The 22,638-nt window shown below is 34.5% G+C and overlaps 1 protein-coding gene across 3 annotated transcripts in view; it reads right to left on the bottom strand.

The window, feature by feature from the left end:
* Positions 1 to 22,638, bottom strand: part of DPYD (dihydropyrimidine dehydrogenase) — an 810,457-nt gene that overhangs the window by 438,999 nt on the left and 348,820 nt on the right. For all 3 annotated transcript variants that reach the window (XM_019919998.2, XM_073810605.1, XM_073810614.1), the window contains 2 exons: positions 21,374 to 21,543; positions 6,282 to 6,492 (listed from right to left, as the gene is read on the bottom strand). In XM_019919998.2, the coding sequence (XP_019775557.1) occupies positions 6,282 to 6,492; positions 21,374 to 21,543 (381 nt within the window). The remainder of the gene's footprint in view (positions 1 to 6,281; positions 6,493 to 21,373; positions 21,544 to 22,638) is intronic.

Here is a 22,638-nt window from a genome sequence, read left to right as displayed (position 1 = left end):
TCTCCTGAGCAGTACTGTGCAGCACTATCCTGAGTCAGTTTTACACATCATTCATCCTATCTTTCCTTCCAAAAAACAAAGGTTTTTAATCTTAGTTATCTCATACCATAATTTTCAAATGCTTAAGAGCTCAAGCTTAGTATCCTCTAAAGTGCTTCTCTTTCCATTTTAAGATAAAAGTGAGCAAACAAACCAAGAATTTGGCCCAGTTTTACCATGTTTAAGAGGAAAAAACAAAGATATTAAAAATATCCTCTGCTCTTTATATACATGATTTATGAAAACACAAAATGGAGTTTTCTAACTACTAACAATTAGTTGAAAGAAAATTCCTCTCAATGGTATGAAAATCATCAGAATTGATAATAACACATTTTTAAAACATATGATACAGTTACAAGCTGTGTAATCTTTTTTCTGTAAATAAAAATAACCAAATGTAGGAAACATCTTCTCATTTAAAAAATCATAAATTGTAAGAGCATCTGCTTCACTTATTTTACAAAGACATGTGGACGAAGCCTGCAGGTCCCCAAATGAAGTCCTAATTTTCAAATGCTTTCATTCCTAGACAACATTCATAATGTCATAAGGGTATAATATAACTCAATTTAATTATTAAAATATGATTTTGTTACACAAGCATAATATCCAAAATGTTAAGAGATGCTCACTATGTGCTAGACATATATCTAAGTGCTTTACATATATTATTAATTTATTTATTCTTAAAATAACCCTAGAAGGTAGATGCTATAATCTTCCCTCTTAAAAGATCGAGACCACAAGACCACAAAGTATGAAGAGACTAAGGGAGCCAGATTTCCAGAGGGGCAGCCTGGCTCCAGAGCCCTTGCTCTAAGCTGCTCTACCAGAGGAACTCTAATTAGTGTCCTATTTATTGGATTATAAAGAGTGCAACAATTTATGCCAAAACAGGGGAAAACATCAATAGCAATAGAAAAACAGAACTACTTGTCTAACATTTGTGCTTTCTAAGAAAAGTAAACCAAACTGACCCCACAGCAGGAAAAAATAACAACTAGGTGTAATAAAATTAATATCTTAACATGAATCAAGTCAAGTCAAATGCACAAATATATATTGTGCATCTATTATGGGTACAATAATATGTTGGCCACTATTGGGACTACAACTTACTATAAAGGTACAGTCTATGCCTTTTTGGGGTTTACAATCTAATTGGAAGATAAATTATAATAGGTTCTGGAAGATGAAAACACATAGCTCTTTTCACAGTGGACACTTCAAAAGAACGAGAGGATGACGTGCTGTAGTGCATGAAAGAGGCACAGAGGTCATGGCTAAAGTGCCTTCCTTCAGTTGTCTGAAAGCATAGTCAAAGACACATAAAACTGTGTCAACTAGGAATGTGAGGACAAGGCGACTGTTATCACCTCCACTGGAAAAATGAAACTGTGAGTTCAGTGAAAATGGTAACGCATTCTCCTTATCAATTCCAAACCAACAATGAAGATATGCACGCTTTCACAACTGGCAGTTTGGTTCAAAACGGAAAGAGAAGGGAATAAAATAAGGAAAAAGTCTCTCAAACTTGACATTGTCCAAACAAACAAAAAGAGGGAAAATTCAATTCCATAAACACTGACATTGGTGTTTAATAGAAGACGAGACTTCCTATATTATGAAATACATACTTTTAAAATAAATAAATAAATGTGTTAAAATTTCCAGTGAAGGGCAACATTTGTGGAGTAGAAATGCCAGTTAAAGGTAGCTTGTGCTTAATTTACTGACAGCCTTTAAAATCAGTCTTCAATACTAAAATCCAAATTTGAGGTGATTTGGAATCTTATATAGTTAGAGAAAATGGATGAGAATTTTGAAAATGTGGAACCACTCTCAGTTTTTCATAGGAAAGATATTAAATAAGACTAAGACTTTATCATACCAATCAAATTAGAAATTGGACACCACACTGCCTTTAGAATTTGGACAGTAGTTAATGAAGGATTCAATTAAATTGTGCTCATAATAAGCACACATATATTCCATGCACAGGGATGTGGAATACAGAGTCTTTTGTTCTTATTTCCCACTTACTACTACAATCCCAAAAAAAGAGAAATAAAATAGAATTAAATAAAATAATGATGATTACTTATAATTGTTACAAGCCTTAGGAACAATGAAATAATTAGCAACTGTAATCCAAGGATATTATACAAATTTGTTTTATAAATTTGACGTACTTATCTTTTCTTTAAGCTATGAGGCACTAACTATTTTTCTGACAGGAAATATTTATTACAGATATATTGGGTGCTTAATACTAAATAAAGTTATTTTATATTCTCCTTTGCGAAACACACAAATTAATGGACTTGCAAAAGTGATGCCGTATATCAGAAAAAAGTGAGATTAAAAATTTAATTTTCTGCAAATTCCCAACTTAGTTTACCTTTACAAATACCTATTATTGATATAATTGAGACACTACAATTTCATTTCACTACTATTTTCATTTAAAATATTATTGTAATCAGACAATGCTGAGAGTATAAATTATCACTGTACTTTATATGTACTCTGTCAAGTTTATTTCATTCCTTGAATTCTTCAGCATATATTTACATAATGCATTCACCAAGGACTTTCTAAATTAACCGCTTTGGAATCCACCCTGTATTAGATACTGGGAGGAACACTTCAAGAGGGAACAGTGGAACGTAAAGTCAGGCACGTAGTATACATAAAATCATTTCCTGAAGTTCTCAAGTACTAAGGCGTAGGCGCTTCATCCTATTGTGTAGGGTAAAATTGTTGAATTTAATAAAAAGTAAAATTGGAATTAGATATCTGAATCTGGAACACCACTTTTGGACTTTAGTGATAGGAGAACTATGGTGTGACAGCGAACTTGAGAAGAAATCTGCCTTAAGGAAACCTGATGAGGTGATCCTTCCTTACTCTGGGCATATCTCTCTAAATGTATTCTTAACTTGATAAAACAACTATTTGTTTGCAGGTCTGCCTCCAACACCAGTTTGTGAGGTTTTTAAGTATAAGGAAAGCATCATTCATCTTTGTACTCTCCAGAATACAATTTGGTACCTGGCATTCTCTAGAAACTCACTAAATCATTGTTACATGCATGGGCATAAATATATGATGAAATGTCTTCTGAGACACAGAGAGTGGAGAAAGAGACTGCAGAGTCATTTTACACAGAAGTGCAATAGTGTCTACTGTAATCTAGCTATTACTTGGCACACAGAAGTTGTTCATTAAATATTTCTTACAGGAATTAATGCATGTGTGAATAAATGAATGAATGAATGAATCAGGTCAGTAAAGGAATAAATATATTAAGAAGAGAAATGGGCAAAGTCTGAACTTTGGAAAGCTAGAGGAAGAAAAGCAGTCAGTGACAGTAGGAAAGGAATAGTTAAAAGAAAAAGCAAGAAAATGGAGTGTTGGACTTCGCTGGTGGCACAGTGGTTAAGAATCCGCCTGCCAATGCAGGGGACACGGGTTCGAGCCCTGTTCCGCGAAGATCCCACATGCCATGGAGCAACTAAGTCTGCGAGCCACAACCACCGAGCCCATGAGCTGCAACTACTGAAGCTCGTGCGCCTAGAGGCCATGCTCCGCAACAAGAGAAGCCACTGCAATGAGAAGCCCGAGCACCGCAAGGAAGAGTAGCCCCCACTCACCGCAACTAGAGAAAGCCCATTTGCAGCAACAAAGAACCAACACAGCCAAAAATAAATAAATAAAATACATAATCTTTTTTTAAAAAAAGAAAATGGAGTGTCATAAACAATAATAATGTGTTACAGTTTCATTTCCAAAGCACTTTCCCATTATATTTTAATTCTGACAACAGTCCTGAGAGGTAGGAAGAGTATATATTATTATCATTGTTTTTTTACAGAGGAAGAAAGCTGAGGCTCAGAAAGGTTAAGTGACTCGGAAGAGAGTTTTTCAAACAGAAAGAAATATTTAACACTGTCAAATGCAGAAAATAGAATATGGACTGAAAAGATGTCACTGAGTTTGGCATGAAGTTCACTGGAGCCTGTGCAAAGTGAGGTTGGGAAGGACAGAAGAAGAAGGGTAGAAAAGCAGGTTGATGTTTAAGGAAAGAGATTATAAGTAAATATATTAAAATATATCATACCACATATGTAATAATCACAAAGGTACCACACATAAATCACATCACACGGGTATCAAGAAGGGATAAAATTCAGGGTAGAAGAGGGAGACATGAATATCTTCTCTTCTTAGCCAAACGGACAAATTGCTTCCTATAAACTGATTTTCACTATACCTGATACATGTGCACATGAAAGTTTTCTTTGAAATTATTATTTTAAGATTTTAAATACCATTTAGACAAGATCTTCTTGATCAACTTCTAACAAATAATGATTCTCTCTACTATTTTTTAAATGCTTTCCATTCAAAAAACAATATTGAATATATTTAGAAAGCAGTAGAGGCATGAATGCTATTTAATATTCCAACTCTTCCAGCTCCCCTCTAACTTGAAAGTAGCTCTTATTAATGTCAATATTGAAGGGCCCTCATAAAGCAAGTAATTCTATTTGAGGAAAAATTTCCCAAGCAGTTTGCTTTTCAAGTCAGCAGGAGGGGGGAAGAAAGGAAAGTGAAGAACCATTTTTCCTTGATTTCTCTAATGTATAAGGGGTAACACATGTAGAGCACTGGAAGAAACAAACACAAGTAAATTTTGGAATAAAATACACAAATAAATTCTTAAATGACTTCGTCAAATAAGCACAAATAAATCAAATTCTCTTTTCTTCTACTTCATATTTTAAATACTAAGTTAAATCTTTCGCACACACAGGAACATAAGCTTTGGAAAGCTGTTTTCTATGATTTTCTAAGTCATATCTACTTTAAGTTTGCTTAGAAAAAGATATATTTTTCTTAATATTAGAGTTGTCAGTTGTGGAACATAAATTTAGATGGTAAAATAAATTATTTTTGATAGGCAAATAATCAACAGAATTGTAAGTTAAATATGATTCAACTTTTTACTCAATTTTTGGTCATATGCAGAGCAGTAAGAACAGTATGATTTTTTTAGATAATAGAATGCAATTTATACGTTGTTCTTTTTTTCCTTGCTGAACTCATCAACAAATAGCAAACCACACTGTGACTATGTCTACATATCACATAAACGTCTAGATGAAAAGTGACAAATTCAGGCCATCATCCAGCTATTCAAAAACATTTATCTTGATGACATTAAACATCTGGATGTTTCCAAATACCAAGATGTTTGATGTCCTGCAGATAAAATATCTTGATGAGTGGTTAAAATTTTCACTTATCTGTTGCAGAAATATGCACATTTCCAAGTATATATCTCTTCTATTTCAGACACAAAATGTAATTTTAGCATAGATATAGTAGAAAGTTATAGCAATTGTCAGGTTTAGATTTTTTCTTTTTTTGGTTACTGTTTTTCTTAATGAATCTCTGACAGAGAGAAACTTTCTTTTATTTTCCTTTTAGTTAATAAAATAGTTAATTGTCATTTTGACAGCGTGTAGTAAAAGGTAAAAGATTTGCAAAATGAAGGCATGGGGAGGTACCTAAGCTTTATATACAATGGTCCACAGAAACACTGTGTGTGGGGAAAACTTAACACAAAATAGTCTTAGTTGGTTGACTTATTATTCATTTGGAATGCTATATAAAACATTTCCTTTTCTCATTGTCTTTTTTTTAAGCATTTTGTTCTTTCTTAGCATGTCCATTTATGCCATTTAAATGAAATGACAGGAGTTCAAACTTCCTAATTTGATAATTTTGATGTCTCTAGTGATGATTTGGCATGAAGATAGTAGTCAACATGAATTCTATTTTTGACTATTCATTAGATCCTAATTTGCTTGAATCACTGAAGATTGGCTCTTACAACTTATCTGTCACATTTTCTTACTCTAGGTCTAATTGAAGAAAAAGCTATTCTTATAGAGGAAACAAGGCAAAAATTATTACAAAGTAGAACATGTATTTTGATTATAAGCTTAAAAGAAAGGTTAATGTTCTTTTCAATTCCCACTACCTTAAAAATAATTCTCTGTAAACATTAAATACCATTTCTACATCTTATAAATCAAGATTTCTTGCATTCCATACTAGAAGAAGGAAATGAATGTTCAAGTGAAAAACAATTCCCTGAAAGCTGGAAACCATTATGGCAGTAAAATAACAGACAATTCATAACACATTTCAGCTCCCGAACACTCTACCTTTAGGATCACTCAGAACTGAGCCAAAGGCACTGATGACCACATCGGCTTTCAGATGGACTATCTGATCTTCATCTTCATTCCAGTTTCCGGTTTCATCTTGCTCTGTCCGAACAAACTGCACAGCAACAATTCTCCCGCCTTTTACGATAACCTTCCGTGGGGACAGGAAAGGCAAAAATTCACATTTTTCTTCCTTCGCAAGCTCCATCTAAAATGAAACAGAATAGAGAAAAACTCGAAAATGTTTCTTCTTTATTTAATATTTGATTTTTAATTCAATTATACATGCTAAAGCTTATAATGTTTAAATAAACATGAAGTTTTTTCTTTCACCAAAGCTGAGGTTCAGTTATCAGCTATTCACGTTTTATAAATCACTGACTCAGGAGAGTCTTAGACTGAAGTTGTCATGTGGAATTTTATAGATCATGGCATGACAAGATGCTTCTCAAGTTTTAGGTTGTGCATGCCCTACGGTTGGTGATGTGTGACGTTTCTCACTATAGTAGCCTGGTCTCCTTATGCTTTCATTTCTGTAGGTTAAGTTCTCTTTTTAATTCTGCATTATATGAAAATAAATTCTTATTATTATTACCAGACTGTATATACCTAAGCTGGAAAAAAGTCAATAAAGTGGGTGAGCCAGTCTCTGGAAGTAAGTGATTAGAATGGTAGGTAGGAAAATAGATTAGAGGAATTCTGTAGAACCAAGAAATAAATAAGATTTATTTTTACTTTTTGTGTAAAAATATACACGAAAATTTCAGGAAACAAGCATGCTCCTCTTGACAAATTCCCAGTTATTCCACATATCTCACATAATTTATTGTGCCATAAAATTAGGCACCCTAGTTTTTGTTTGTTTTCGTGCCCATAAAGGGATTTCTATTAAGACAGAATGTTGATATTTATTTATTCCACTTACTGTTTTGGAGGAAATACAGGCATTTTTTAATGTGATCCTAACCAGTCTGTTGAGTAGTCTTTTCCAAAAGATATAAAAACGTCCCACTAAAGAGGTTGAGAGGGTGTTGAGTCTTATTCTTTCCCTACCCCATGGAAGACAGGTAGATTCTCAGTTGACAAGTGAGGCTGAGAAAGTTGTGTGTGTAAGGCTTCAAACCAGGAATTATCTGGGCTACATCAAGATGAAAAAACTGAGACACAGAGTAACTTGCTCAACGTTGTTCTGAAGCCATGGACCCATCTCTCAGCGCTCTATCCATAACTAGCGGTTCCAAACTTTACAGTGCATCAGAATCACCTTAGAGGGCTTGTTCAAACACTGCATAGGCCCACCCCCAAGGTTCCTAGTTCTATAGGACTGGATGAGTCCTGAAGATGCGCATTTCTAACAAATTCCTAGGTGATGCTTTGCTGCTGGTCCAGAAGTGATATTTTGTGAACTACTGTCATTGTAGATTATAGCTGTCTCTGAACTCAACAGATCTATACCATGTATTCTCCATGAGACTAATATTGCCCATAAGGGAGCAAAATTGATTCTTGGGGAAGAAAAATTCTTAGATAACATAAAGCATAGAGCCATAACTTATAAACAGATATACAGAATATCTAGTATATTAAAATAACAGTGTGGGGGTAATTAGAAAAAAAATCTAAAATGACTCCTTCAAGGGCTGATAATTTTTTTTTTAATTTGAGAAATGCAATATATTACCAAATATTGGCATGAAGCTATTTCAATCTACATCTTACTTAGGATATTTTTTGAATACTGGTTTTAATGGCTTAAAAATTGGACTACCTAAGCTATTATCACACAATATTTTACTTTGCATTATAAAATTAAGAGGTTAGCAATAGCAAAAGTACTACATAAGTGGGTAGTGTGGGTGGTAAGTATACAGAACAGTGGATCTCAAACTGCTCATGGTTTAGAAGGAAAACAGAAGTAAGTGGAACTGAATCAGTTTTGAAACCCACTTCCACTGCTTATTTGGCATAGTTGCTGAATCTCTTTGACCTTCAAGTTCCTTATATATAAAAACAGGATAACAATACCTAACTAATTGGTATGTGGTGTTGTTTAAGGCAATTCAGAAATGTAAAACACCTAAAGCAGAACTTAACATGTAGAAGGTGAAAATAAATGCAATTTATTTGTAGTTGTCTTTTTCTGAATTCACTTTTTCCCCAAATCATTCTTCAATCTATTTAGTATCACTTAGCAATAGGATTATGACTCCAATAGAAAGGTAGCCCAACAACAAAGGTAAAAAAAGGAAAGCCCCAAGAAACTTGGACTACTCTTTAAATTTCTACAAAATAAAAATGTGCGATGTCTGGAAAGCAAAATATTCCTTAAATACCTCAAATTAAAAAATAAATAAAACATACCATGATATGTTTTCTGTATCTCTTTTGTCCCATTTGCATAATGCAGTGCCTTATAGCTCAATATAAACCAGTTATTGTGTTTCAAAAATGTCAAGTGATGCTAAATTTTAATGATAATGCCAAACTTGACTGGATAACAATGCCAAATGTTTATGGTTTGAATAAATCAATACACGATGTGTATTTATAATAGTACTCCTCTCTGTGGAGGGCAGAAATAAAACCCTGAACTTGGCTGTACACATATTGAGAGCATGTCTCAGACTGATTTAGGGCCTGTTTTGTCCCATTCTACTCTTCTTAACTATGAATACTTAGACAGTATATATTATTAGATGTAGATAATCTCACATACTTTTTGCCAAATCTGGCATTTAATTTAGAAACAAAAATTGAACACTGCAAACAAATCAAAACTTTTAAGAATTTAAAATAAGGTTACCAAATGATTTATGCTTGAACATGCTTCAGTAGTACTCTTACCATGGCTTTTGACTAAAACCTATATTCTAAAACCTACGTAGAGTTATGAACATGAAGAAACCATATGTTAATGTATCCTTAGCTCATATCATAATTTTCCATATATGCCAGGGTTGATACCAAATATTTAGTATTCATGCCAGCTATCTGACAGTGCACGAAAGTCAGCAGGTATATACATTGGCCCTCAAAAAGACTATTCTAAAATTCTGCTTTTTTTTTTTTTTTTTTTTTTTTTTTGGCGGTACGCGGACCTCTCACTGTTGTGGCCTCTCCCGTTGCGGAGCACAGGGTCCGGACGCGCAGGCTCAGCGGCCATGGGTCACGGGCCCAGCCGCTCCGTGGCATGTGGGATCCTCCCGGACCGGGGCACGAACTCCGTGTTCCCTGCATCGGCAGGAGGACTCTCAACCACTGCGCCACTGGGGAAGCCCTAAAATTCTGCTTTTGAAACTTGCAATGTTATTTACTTTCTCAAACATTTAAGATTAGACTATTGGGCAGCAGACACAAATCACACTCCTTCCTGCTATTTTTCTATTAGGTACCTAGATTTTTCATTTTACATAAAAGAGGGGAAAAAACTTTTAAAGGAAAGATAGAAAGACATGACGAACATATGTAATTATTTGGAAAGTATTGACATTATATTGAAAAAAGAACTGAGATAATAAGATATATCTTAGTCAATAGGGGAATATTAGGAAAATGAGAATTGAAAGTAAGTGAAGCCATATGTTAAGTGAAATATCCTTTGCATTATTTGTGGACAACAGAGGAATTTATTTTCACTGTTCAAGAAATCTGTCTGACAAGACAAAAATAATAATAATAAATACTTACATAGCAGCTATCCTTTAAGTGCTTTATACATAACTCATTTTAATTTTCACACAGGAGATGTGACACCTATATATTAGTTATTTTTTAAGTATTTCTTCAAACCAAGTTTTTCTCCCTGTTGTGGCTCAAAAAGCCAATAACACCCTGGATATCATCATGATTTACAGATTTATCAACCGACCTCTGGCACTCTGCTGCTTGCTGGCCTCACAACCAACACTTTGTGGGAAGAAGTATTATTTCCTTCCTACAGAAGAGAAACTGAGGATCAGAGAAACCAAAGGTATATCAAGAGATGGCAAAGCTTAGCTAAAATCCTGATATGGCTAGAACAAAATCCTGCGGTATTCAGTTTTATTCAAAGGCAGAAATTGTGGTATATTTGAAATAATGAGACTTTGTATGGTTCCAGTTGTTGACTCTCAAAACAAGGCGAATTCGAACAGGAAAGGATCTAGCTAAAGGCAAATTAAAGGTAAGGAGTTGGCTGGATAAAGGCTGCCTTCAGTGGGAAGAGGAAATCCAAGCTTCCTAGTCTAAGTAAGTTTAGAGGTACTATATAATCATGAAATACAGGAACCAAGTGATGGATTTATGAACCCAATATTGTAAATTAGTTAATGGAGACTCCTTGAATCCAGAGGAAGGATAAGTTTAGAACAAAGAAGTACTACTTCATAAAGCAAATAGTAGAAACATAAAACATATCATCTCAAGATATAAAGGTGGAAAATTAAAATAGAATTTAAATACATTTATTTGTTAGACAGTAAACTTCAAAAAAAACTCTTTAAGTACAGAAAGAATATCTTACTAACTTTCTATCCCCAGTGTCCAGGAGTGACATTCAAATATTTAACAAATGATGAGTACAAACAAATGAACATTCAGACAGATGCCTGGCAAATCAGGATATACTCCAGCTGATATGCCACATGGAAGGTTATCAAGTGAATTTCAGCCGTATCAGTATCTATCAAAATAACTGGCACACAGTAGACACTGAATAACATTTTGTTTACCAAAATGAATGACTAATATGAAAACCCAAAGGACATTCAAGCTAACAAAAGGAAAACCAATTAGTAGTATGTGGAGTCAACAGTTACTAAACATCCATCCTAAAGCAAGGAACACAGAACATGCAAAAGACATGCTACCTGACCAGAGCATCCTATGTTGTGAGTTTGAAATCAGAAAGCAAATGGTACTTCTCCTCAGTTGTCAGTTACACTGTCATATGAAAATGATGGACCAAAGTGACCAGTGGTCTAACCTCATGCTGTGGGTCTTAATATTTTATTGTTCAAATTAATCAGCCTTCTGGGCTAATTAGTTCACAGATGTCAATGTTAGTGCCTTTTAATACCTAATGTTTGTTAATGATCATTAATAATCAGCAGCTCAGAGTTTGGTATATGGACACTCCTGTTCATGGCACACATATTTATTTGTTTGATGGAGCCTGTTCTCATGAGGAACAAGTGGTACATCAAGCAAACATACAAATATCTCTTGTCTTTTTCTCCACCAATAATTACTCAAGGGAATAAAAGACAAAAGCATCTATAAGGTTCCATTTTTGAGGTTCAGTAAATCAAATTGTTCCTTTCTTTTCATACTGTATGAGCAAAGTGAAAAAAAAACACTTCTTAGCTTTGATTTTTACCTCCATATTCAGGGATAATATGTGGTTGATGCAGAGTGAAATAAAAATAGAGTGCTATAACATGCAATAATGATCATCATTTTAATGATTAACTTTATGTAATATGATGATTTGGTCTGATTAATATTACAGGCATCATACTGTGGAAATTATGAAACAACTTAATTTACTATAATTAAAAGCATGATGTCAACTCATTTTTAGATTGCATATAGGCAAAGTAAGCATAGGTTATAAACCATAATTAGCAGAATTCAAAACTAGCATACATTAAACTCTAGTTGCCAAAGTTTGAGAAACGATATGAAGAAACTATATTCTTTGTAAAGATTATCCTCTAATAGCTAGACATTTAACAATTTATCAATTCTGTATGAACATGAGGACCTCAGAGATGGTATTTCAAATCAAAATTGTCTGGCAGTCTGCTTTGGCCAGTGATAATCCTGGACAATATTATCTTTTATTTCATCGCTGTTAAATTTATTCATACTACATAATGAGTCCAATTAATTTATAAATTTACCATATATTTATTAAGTACTTATTATGTACAAAAATGGTGCTAGGTGCTGCCGTTAATAAAATAATCCCTACTTTCAAAAATCTCATAGAGGCAGACAAATCTGCAATTATATTGTGTGATAACATATAAACACCTTCTGTTCTAATGACAGATAAAAGGGCATTTTACACAGCAGTTGTGCAGGTCAAGAAAGGTCAGCCTGGAAAAGATACAGCATAAACTAATCTTGAAGGATGAGTAGGAATTAGTTACTGAGAAATCCTGGTATGGAATAGATTATCTTCCTTTGGTAAGGGAAGATGTAGGATGGTAAGAAAGTTAATCTCAAGAAAGAAAGAAAAGTGACCTGGTTAAATCCCCTTGTAAACATGCTAATGGAAAACAAACTACCAGCATTTGCAAGTGGGAGAGACCTTATCTGCGTAAAGCTTTTGGCAAGATATACCTGCTAGTCTAGGATTGCTATGGTAAACAAAACCTGGGAAATATGGATTTATACAGCAAGGTTCTCTCTAAAGAGTCAAATAAACTATGTAACTATCTGAGTATAAACTGGAGATGCTTTATAGTTAAAACAGCTTCTTTTTGTGTAAGTGATGGAGCTACAAATGTTACTTAGAGACCCTACGTTATTCTGAACAAAAGCACACCCTGATGCAGCAGGATGGGACCTGGAGAACTGTACTAGCGGTCTTGCACCTCCTCTTGTTTACCCCACACTTCATGTTTACTTATATCCTTGAAATTATTTATAAAGCTCGATACAAGTTATATCTCTAATTCATGTGAGTTTGATTTCACAATCCAATCTTCTGGTTATTTTGGTTACCAAGGAGACGAAGGACGATAAAGAGTCAGTAAACTCTGACAATCCACTCTTGATCTCATCTTTAATTTACTAAATACTTCCTAATGTATTTTGTACTTTTTGGTTTATACAGACTCACAGTCTGTGGTGGAATGCAGAGCAATTTTGATATGCTTACCACTCTCTGGACCTACAAGCTAATTCTTCAATTATTCTTTTCTTGGGCGAAAGAGTTTGCTGAAACCACAAGTTGAGTTTCCTTCTTTTAGTACCTCCTATGGTGTTACAAGCAGTTGGCTTCTTTTAATTTTAAGCTTTTAAAATGGAAGAATCTTGAACAGAAGGAAACATTTCTTCACATGAGAGTTGTACTACACATTTGATATAGTTGCCCCTTAACTATATTGTGTCGTGATTGAGCTGCACAAACCAGAAATGCAATGCCTACATAATTTATAGGCTTAAAATGCCTTTGCACAGGTATCATAAAATACATCTTTTCTAACAAGAAGAGGGTATTTTTAAACATTACTCACTTATGATTGACAACATTTTCTTAAATCTGACTATAGCTCTTCTTGTTCCTCATCTTAGATTTTGCTACAGCCAAGCATTCCTGGCTAATGTTGGAGTATCTCACACAATTACCTTCTGCATAACTTTGGTGCCTTTGCAGTACCTTCTTCCATCTTGAAATGCCTCTTCATATAAATTCTGTACAAATCAGGATCCTCTGTTTTATGCAACTCACTAATCCTCTCTGATTCTACAACTTTTTATTCATTTTTCCATTGGTTTCATACATTGATGGGTTGAATTTCTTTTTTTCCTTTTTTTAAAAAAAATTCTCAGCTATTTTTTAAGAGACTGAAGACCAGGAACAATTAACATTTTTCAATCTACTTTTAATACTAGGTTGATATTGTAATATAATACATTAAAAAAAATTAAATTAAAATATAAATAATTAAATAAAAATAACTACTTATTTAAAAGCTATCAGAAGTAATTTTGAGGTATATGTATATACATAAATATAAATTATATACTTTGAACATTTCATATTCATTTAAAGTCTTCCTATAAGGTTTTCAATGTCCCTAAAATATTTTATTCAACGTGCTTCATTGATCTGTTGTCTTGGATCAAGCACTATTCTATACTTTCAGTCAGACCCAAGTTGAATGAGCCAATCCATTTGAAGGAGACTGCACTTTAATTTGTGGGATAAGTATAAAGTAATAACTACCCTATGCGGTAAGTGCTCTAATATAGGAAGCATAAAGAGCTATAAGGTCTCACAGGAGGGAGAGGCTAATTAGAATGGGATTAAGGAAGCCTTCAAAGAGAAAATGACATTTAGAGCAGACCTTGAAGGATGAGCTCACCTCTTAAGAGAAAAAAAATCACTTTAAAAAGAATGACAATTTTTTTTGGTTTTTGCATTAATCCATGCGTGGTTTTCATTTATTTTTATCTTTTAAATTGTGTGCATGTTGAACATGTGTTTAAAAAATTATACAAATTAATTTTTAATATTTTCAATTTATATAAAAGAAAAGAAGATATTGGAAAGCTGAGATGAATATTATTAATGAGAGAGGCGCTTCTAAATTTCACATAAAAGTTAACAGAGTAATAGCAACATAAAGTTTAATAGAGTAATAACAAAATATCATTATTTAATAAGATTTGATAGTGACTTGATACCAGTTTAAAATGTTCACTGTTAATGAATCTGTGTGTATATATATATTTTTCATATATATAGTATATATATGTACATTGGAAAGTTGGTAAAAAAAGGTACATCGTTTTTAGCTCTACAGATATTCCTAAGTCAACACAATGCAGCCACCCCCTTGGGATTTTTGAAAATAATTAAGCATTTAGAATATATAATCTTGAATGGGCACAGGATTTGTTGGCTCCTGGCCTATTTACAGTCCTTTTTTTCCACTCACCATCTGAATTATCACATGTAGTGCAGAATTCTGACAACCACACCTGTCAGCTTCTTTGATACCCATGTCTTGAGTGCAGCAGACTTTACCTCACCAACTGACTGAGGAAACATTAACTGCAACTCGTTTCAAGTGTAATATTTATAGATATTGCTAAAATTTTCAGTACAGAGTTGCTCTCATTCCATGGAGAGATAAAGCCTTCCTGTCCAGATTCCATATCATTCACAGATCTTTCTCTAAATGTTCAAAATACAGAACTTGGGGAAATAGAAGAAACTCTGAGAAGCATAGTTATAACACTTATTTTACAGATGGGCACATCAGACTAGAATATATAACCTAGAACCAAGTACTTCAACTTTTAGTTAATTCCTTTTTGACTGTTCCATTCTACCTCTCATACTACACTGAAATTTCAGGCTTTTCAAAATGTAAACACATACAGATCCTTGGAATGTCATTCCCACATCATCATAAATTATTAAAGGCATACTTAATATCTCAGTACCAAGGGAGTCATTAACTACCATTAATTAACTTTGTGTTCCTGGGGACAATTGTGTGTTTGTGTTTGTTTGCAGGTACCTTCATATCTCCAACCATGCTAACAGGTCTTTGATCACCTTCTGTGGAGAACGTCAACCGAAATGATTTGCAGGTGACAAATATTGAAGAGCTGCTTACTAAGTAAAATTAAATTTGCCAGCTTATAAAGTTTATTTTCTAAAAATAGTCCCACGGTCATATCTCTCATAACTAAAAAACTAGAAAACATTAGCTACTGGTAGGAAAATGCATGTTTAGCTAGCCGTATTTAGATGATGAAAGTATCTACGGATGTAGCTTTAACATGATCATTTGATATTAAAAATATCTGAGGGGAGACCTACGGATCATGCCACATGAATGATCTATTATGGGGCATGCTGTGTGGTACCAGAAGGATTCAATTAAAAGGTACATTTTTTCACACTAAGATGTGTTATTTCAGAGCTGTAGTAACAGTTGAAGAAATTTTTGACTAACAGACCAGGCAATCTGGTTCTGTTATTTTATTATTAAAAATAATAAAGTAGCATTACCAAAATAGTTGACCTTCTGAATAGCTAAAATACATAGAAACAGGCATTATCAAAGTTAAATCAGTTATCATTTTGGCAAATAAACAGGGGGGAAGCCAAGGGGTGCTAGGGAGTAAAATAGAGAGCCCATTTAAAATATAGCAAAATTAAAGACCTGTCATGTTTTGCTGCCATTGGGAAATTGACTATGTGAACAATAGATTCTTGGTATGTTCTCTGTGTGTGGGACTATGCTATTAAAATAATTTTGTATCATATTCTTCTCAGTAATAATTAATAAGAACTACAAAGTCCTTCCCTAACCTTATCCTTTAAATTTATCAACTCAAGAGGGTCTATTGAGTCCTGACCTTCATGCCTCCTTCTAGGGATTCCCAACTGCCTAAAGCATTCTTGCAGTTCTATCTGATCTGTCAACAACTTTTAATACCAGCATTTTTGGGGATTCTGTTATCCTGTGAAATTTAATCTCACCTATTTAAGCTTGCAGAAAGTTCTGGAGGGAATTATTAACAGATTTTCCCTCATCTTCTTAGAGGACAGTGCTGAATGATTGGCTGGTTTCCCTAAGGACCCATGGCTGAGCAGTGCTAGTTTGTCAGTAGCATCCTATTTAGCATGTGTGTGAGGCCACAAGGGAGACTGAAAGACATTTGGAATCAGAATTACATCAATATGCTGATGATGCCTCCATATCTTCATTTCATCAAACCTTATATCCTGTAGCATTAATGCTTTCTTAACTAAGATGGAAAGTGCCCCCAAACAGCACACTGCTTATGGCTCTAATTAGACAGCTGGAAACTACATTGATGATACACTAGAGCAGTGGATCAGCAGCCTCAGCATCACCAGTGAACTTGTTAAAAATGCAAATTCTCAGGCCCATCCCACAGCTACTAAATCAGAAATTGGGACTAGGGCCCAGCAAGTTGTGTTGAACAAGCCCTCCAGGCGATTTTGATGCACACTGAAGTAAGAAAACCACTGCATTAGAGAAATGGGATGCGCTTGTCACTGCAGAATCTATTAGTAGTGCCTCCTAACTTAGTAGATTAAAACATTTCTGGATCTAATTATATGGTTCTTTGTTACTAACCATGTAACAATTCCTTGTTAAGTCTAACTGGCCTATGTAATAATTCATATTTGCCACTAAATGATGGGAAAATTTTATATTGTTCTGTATTTGCCTCCCCCTTCAAAAATCATTTGAGAATTAGACCACAGCTTTGGATATATACATGCTGGCATGCCTGACAGAGAGGCCTTTTACCAACAGACAAAATATGTTATTTCCAAATTCCATCAAAGAGCCAAAGCCCAATAAACAATATACATATTTGAGAAAAACTTTATCAATCTTCATTGACTTCAAAGAAACCAGTGTGATTGCAGTTTGTGTGTACTGGGGGTAAAAAGCATAGGAGGAATAGAAGAAATACCAAGAAATTGGGTTTGATATTAAATTCTTCGTATAGGTTGAAAATTTGTCTGAGAACATTCTTTCAAAACCTGTATCTTGAAGTAGAAGATATTGACTTACCAGTTTCATAAGTGTTAGCACTACCATGTCTTGGGCCTCTTTGATGTATACCAAATCAAGTAATTACATTTATCTAACTTGGAAACTATGAGCCTTTTTAATGCTAGAAGCCCTGGATGCTTATTCTCTCCAGAAAACATTTATTCCACAATTATTTGTTCAACACTTTTTATGTGGAATCCATTGTGCTAGGCAGGGGAAGAAAAAAGTGATGATCATGGCACCGTTCTCATAGAGCTCACAGCTCAGTAGTTTTAAGACCATGTAAACATTTTAGTTTCTTGTAAGCTAATAATAAGCATCCAAACATTTGTTCTTCTAGTTTTAATTAAGCCCCAGATCCGCTTGAGTTCCACTAAGCTCAACTGCAGGCATACGACAAGTTATCCCACCAACCCATTGCTTCCTCCCAATACTTTGATAAACACACTTCATCCCACCAAGCTTTGGCCTTCTGACTGAGCCATGCCTGGACTCTGATCCTTTCCTTCCTATAATGCAGCCACTTTAACAGTTAGCCCCTGAATAGCCTCCCTGCTTCTGACCCAATCCCCTTAGTCAATTATCAGTAGAGCAGTCCTTTTAAAATTTAACTCAGATCTTGATGTTTGTCTGCTCAAAACAGTTCAGTTGTTTCCTCTTTCACTCAGTAAAAACTAAAGACCTTATGAACACTTACAAGACCTCACCACATACCGCCACATACTATCCTCTCATACTCTGTTCCAGTTACGCTGACTTTTTTTTTCTATTCCTAGAAGTCCAACAGCCTTCCTCAGTCAAGGGTGAATGCATTTACCTTGACATGGAACCTTTTTCTCCCAAATGTCTACATTCCCTCAATGTTTTCATCTCTATCCCCAAAGTCATCATATTAGAGAGGCATTCCTGGGCCATCCCATTTAAAATGGCAAGTCCTGGGCTTCCCTTGTGGTGCAGTGGTTGAGAGTCCGCCTGCTGATGCAGGGGACACGGGTTCCCGGTCTGGGAAGATCCCACATGCCGCAGAGCGGCTGGGCCCGTGAGCCATGGCCGCTGAGCCTGCGCGTCCGGAGCCTGTGCTCCGCAACGGGAGAGGCCACAACAGTGAGAGGCCTGTGCACCGCAAAAAAAAAAATAAATAAATAAATAAAATAAAATGGCAAGTCCTGTCTCCTCTTCCACCATAGCCTCTCCCCAAATTCACACTTTGTTTACTCCTATTTCAACTATTTTCTCCATTGCATTAACCACTGTTCAACATACATTTATGTGACAATTTATTTGTTTGGTTGAGTGTATTTCGTTACCAGGTATGAGCTCCATGAGGGCAAGAATTTCTATCTGACGTGTTCACTGCTGTATTCCAATTGCCTAAAGCAGTGCTTGATACACAGTGGATGCTCAATAAATGTAGGTTGATTAAACAAACAAAAAAACAAACAAGCAAACAAAACTTCTACCTTCTCAAGTAATTAATTATCTGGTCTCATTTTGTGTGTCTATGTGTGTTCTACTTATGCAGAAGAAATAGCCACTACTCATTTCTAGTGACCCTTGCCAATGGATGATGGCTATAATATAAAGCACGAAGTAAACTGACATTGCCATTCAGGGGTGTCTTCCCTTCCAACTTTCAAGATGCAGCCTTTCATAATGAAAACTTCTCTGACTTTAGATTTAGAAAAATAAGATTTAAAATATTTAGTTCAAAACATATTGCTCAAGCACTTATTCTTTGCTGAGGTCCTATGCTATGCATGAGGATACAAAGATGAATCAAATTAGCTTCTGTTTTTTTTATCTTAGGCAAGTCACTTTACTCCAGTATGGCTGTTTTCCTTTTATTTGTACCATGATAAGTTTGTACTAACTGATGCCTAAAATGGTGCTCCAGAGAGGGTGTGGAGAAAAGGGAACTCTCTTGCACTGTTGGTGGGAATGGAAATTGATACAGCCACTATGGAGAACAGTATGGAGGTTCCTTAAAAAACTAAAAATAGAAATACCATATGACCCAGCAATCCCACTACTGGGCATATACCCTGAGAAAACCATAATTCACAAAGAGTCATATACCAAAATGTTCATTGCAGCTCTATTTACAATAGCCAGGACATGGAAGCAACCTAAGTGTCCATCAACAGATGAATGGATAAAGAAGATGTGGCACATATATACAATGGAATATTACTCAGCCATAAAAAGGAACGAAACTGAGTTATTTGTAGTGAGGTGGATGGACCTAGAGACTGTCATACAGAGTGAAGTAAGTCAGAAAGAGAAAAACAAATACCGTATGCTAACACATATATATGGAATCTAAAAAAGAAAGAAAATGGTCAGAAGAACCTAGGGGCAAGACAGGAATAAAGATGCAGACCTACTAGAGGATGGACTTGAGGACACAGGGAGGGGGAAGGGTAAGCTGGGATAAAGTGAGAGAGTGGCATAGACATATATACACTACCAAATGTAAAATCGATAGCTAGTGGGAAGCAGCCGCATAGCACAGGGAGATCAGCTCTGTGCTTTGTGACCACCTAGAGGGGTGGGATAGGGAGTGTGGGAGGGAGGGAGACGCAAGAGGGAAGAGATATGGGGACATATGTATATGTATAACTGATTCACTTTGTTATAAAGCAGAAACTAACACACCATTGTAAAGCAATTATACTCCAATAAAGATGTTTTAAAAAATAAATTAAATAAATAAATAATAAGTAAAATAAATGGTGCTCCAGAAAAAAGCTCCTATGATTACAAGACTACCTCCACCTTGGATTTTGGAAAAGTCTGAAAGGGTAGAGTGGATGGAGAAAAACCTGGAGAATAAAGTTGACATTTTTAATTCAGTCATGAACCAGTGATGACTCTGATATTTTAGTGAGATTGATCTGTAATGTGGTTAGTCTATATGTGACAAATTACCTATTGACTACAGTTATAATTCTTTCCTAGAATAGAGACTCCAAATATGTTCAGGCATTCTAAAGCAAATCAAATTCATAATACTGATTTGGATAAAATGAGTAATTTATCTTTCTATAAATACATTTGGTTCTTGTTCTCAGAACTAATACCCTTTATAAGGCATTATCTTCCTTAACGTTAAAATTTGAGAAGTCTGTGGTACATGTACCCAGCTGATGTTTCACCCAAGATTAGTCACCAGTCACCTGTTAGAATGAAATGATTTTAAATCTGTCATTTTTAGTAAGTTAACTAATTATTAATTCTAAGTAATGCTTACATTAGAGCTCTTTTAAGAAATAAATGGAAATCTCTTCATTCTACTGCCTTCATAGCAGAATGAATTAACTATAAGTATTATATATATCTATATCTATATATAGATAGAGATAGATATAGATATAGATATCTTTGAATGCAGCTTGTAAATGTGACTTATGGAAAATTCCGAATGTCTCTAATTACCACATTCTCCTAATTAATATCCATATATTTTGTGAAGAGTATCTAGTATTTGGATATGCAAGACTTAGCACATTACACTGTTACTAGTTAAATACAGTACCTTTCAAAGATATTAACCCTGAGAATACAATACACAAGAAGCACTTGTGTATTGACAAAGATAAACTTCTCATTGTCTCCAAATCAGTATTATAAAATAATTTTCTTTTACTTTGAATGTCTGTACTAGAAAAAGCAACTATGGGTAACCCAGAAATTTTTAAATGTGCATCTCACAATCTGAGGAACATTCTAATGATTTAAACTAGGAGACTGCATATTAACAGTTTTACATCTTCTAAAATTTGTTGCATGACAACTCCATATTTTCTGATGGTTCCATTTTACCTCCTCAGGGACAGCTCTTATATGAACAAAGCCTTTTCTGAAGACGATGAACACTCGGCGGGCTCCACAACGTAAAGCAGATGTTGCACAGTCGAAAGCTGTGTCTCCAGCTCCGAGTACAATCACGGCTCCCCGTATCGATGGCAATGGAGAGTGACAGGCACACATTCCTGAATGATGAAAGGAAAACCCCATTTTCAAGTAGAGAAACCATTTCTGCATGACAGCTCAAAAGATACTTGTACTCAAAGCAGTGTAAAATTGCATCTTGCAGTTTTCGAGGATGGAGTGTCACTATCAAATTATTCTGCTTCATTGAAAGACAGTTTTATTCCCACTTTAAAAATATGCTCATACATGTAATTTCATAGTCAATACCTTTAACTTCTTTTTTTCCTTCTAGAAGGATAGCTATAACACATTTTGAAGAGTTTGGGTCATAATAAACTGGAATCAATCAATTTAAACTCTGTCAAAGTTGTGATATGTATTTTTAACTTATTGTCATTAAATTTGTTTGTTAGAAGAAAAAAAGTGATCCTTGTGATCTGAGTTAATAATTTGCAATATTTCATTAAAACCTTTTATTTAGAAATCATCTTATAAGATTTCTAACATATAGCCCTGCTGTATAGTATATTTAGTAAATTTTGAAAATTAACATGCTGAATACGTTCCCTTTATGTAACTGAAGAATTTCTGAGAACTATTTTCTTGAAATAGTTAAAATAAAACTTTCTCCCTTTTACTGCTTTTTTCCTGGTTTTGTTTGTAAAACTGAGCAATAAAAGAAATATGACTCTCCAAGTGAACATTTCTCAACAGTATTTATATGAATATTTGATGTCCACATGAAGATTCTTTAAAAAGTAAAATGCAGGTGTTCGTTATGTATTAGGTAGCGCTGTATCATTGGATTAAATAAAACTGTTGACAAGATAAATTACTATAATTTTTGAAATGGCACCACAGATAGCATAATCATTTTGCTTGAAAGAGTTTGTATTTGGGATTACATAATTAGCCTTTTGTAATTCTCAAATACATGCTATGTGTACAATGATCTTCCCTAGCAAGCATCGTGTTCTCTTGCAAGGAAGAGGATGAAGATGTTACACAACTTTAGCTGTAAAGTTCTACAGATTGATCTAAGAGAGAAAGTTTCTAATCTTTTTCAATTTTAGGAGAATAAATGTAGATTCTTATCTTTTCCATATGTAACTGATGTTAGAATATCTGAAGTTCAGAATTCTTTAAAAATATAT

Source organism: Tursiops truncatus, chromosome 1 (genome assembly GCF_011762595.2).
Source record: "Tursiops truncatus isolate mTurTru1 chromosome 1, mTurTru1.mat.Y, whole genome shotgun sequence".
In the NCBI taxonomy this organism is placed as follows: Eukaryota; Metazoa; Chordata; class Mammalia; order Artiodactyla; family Delphinidae; genus Tursiops; species Tursiops truncatus.
Note: the sequence above shows the minus strand (reverse complement) of the source record. Positions and strands in the feature narration are given on the sequence as shown.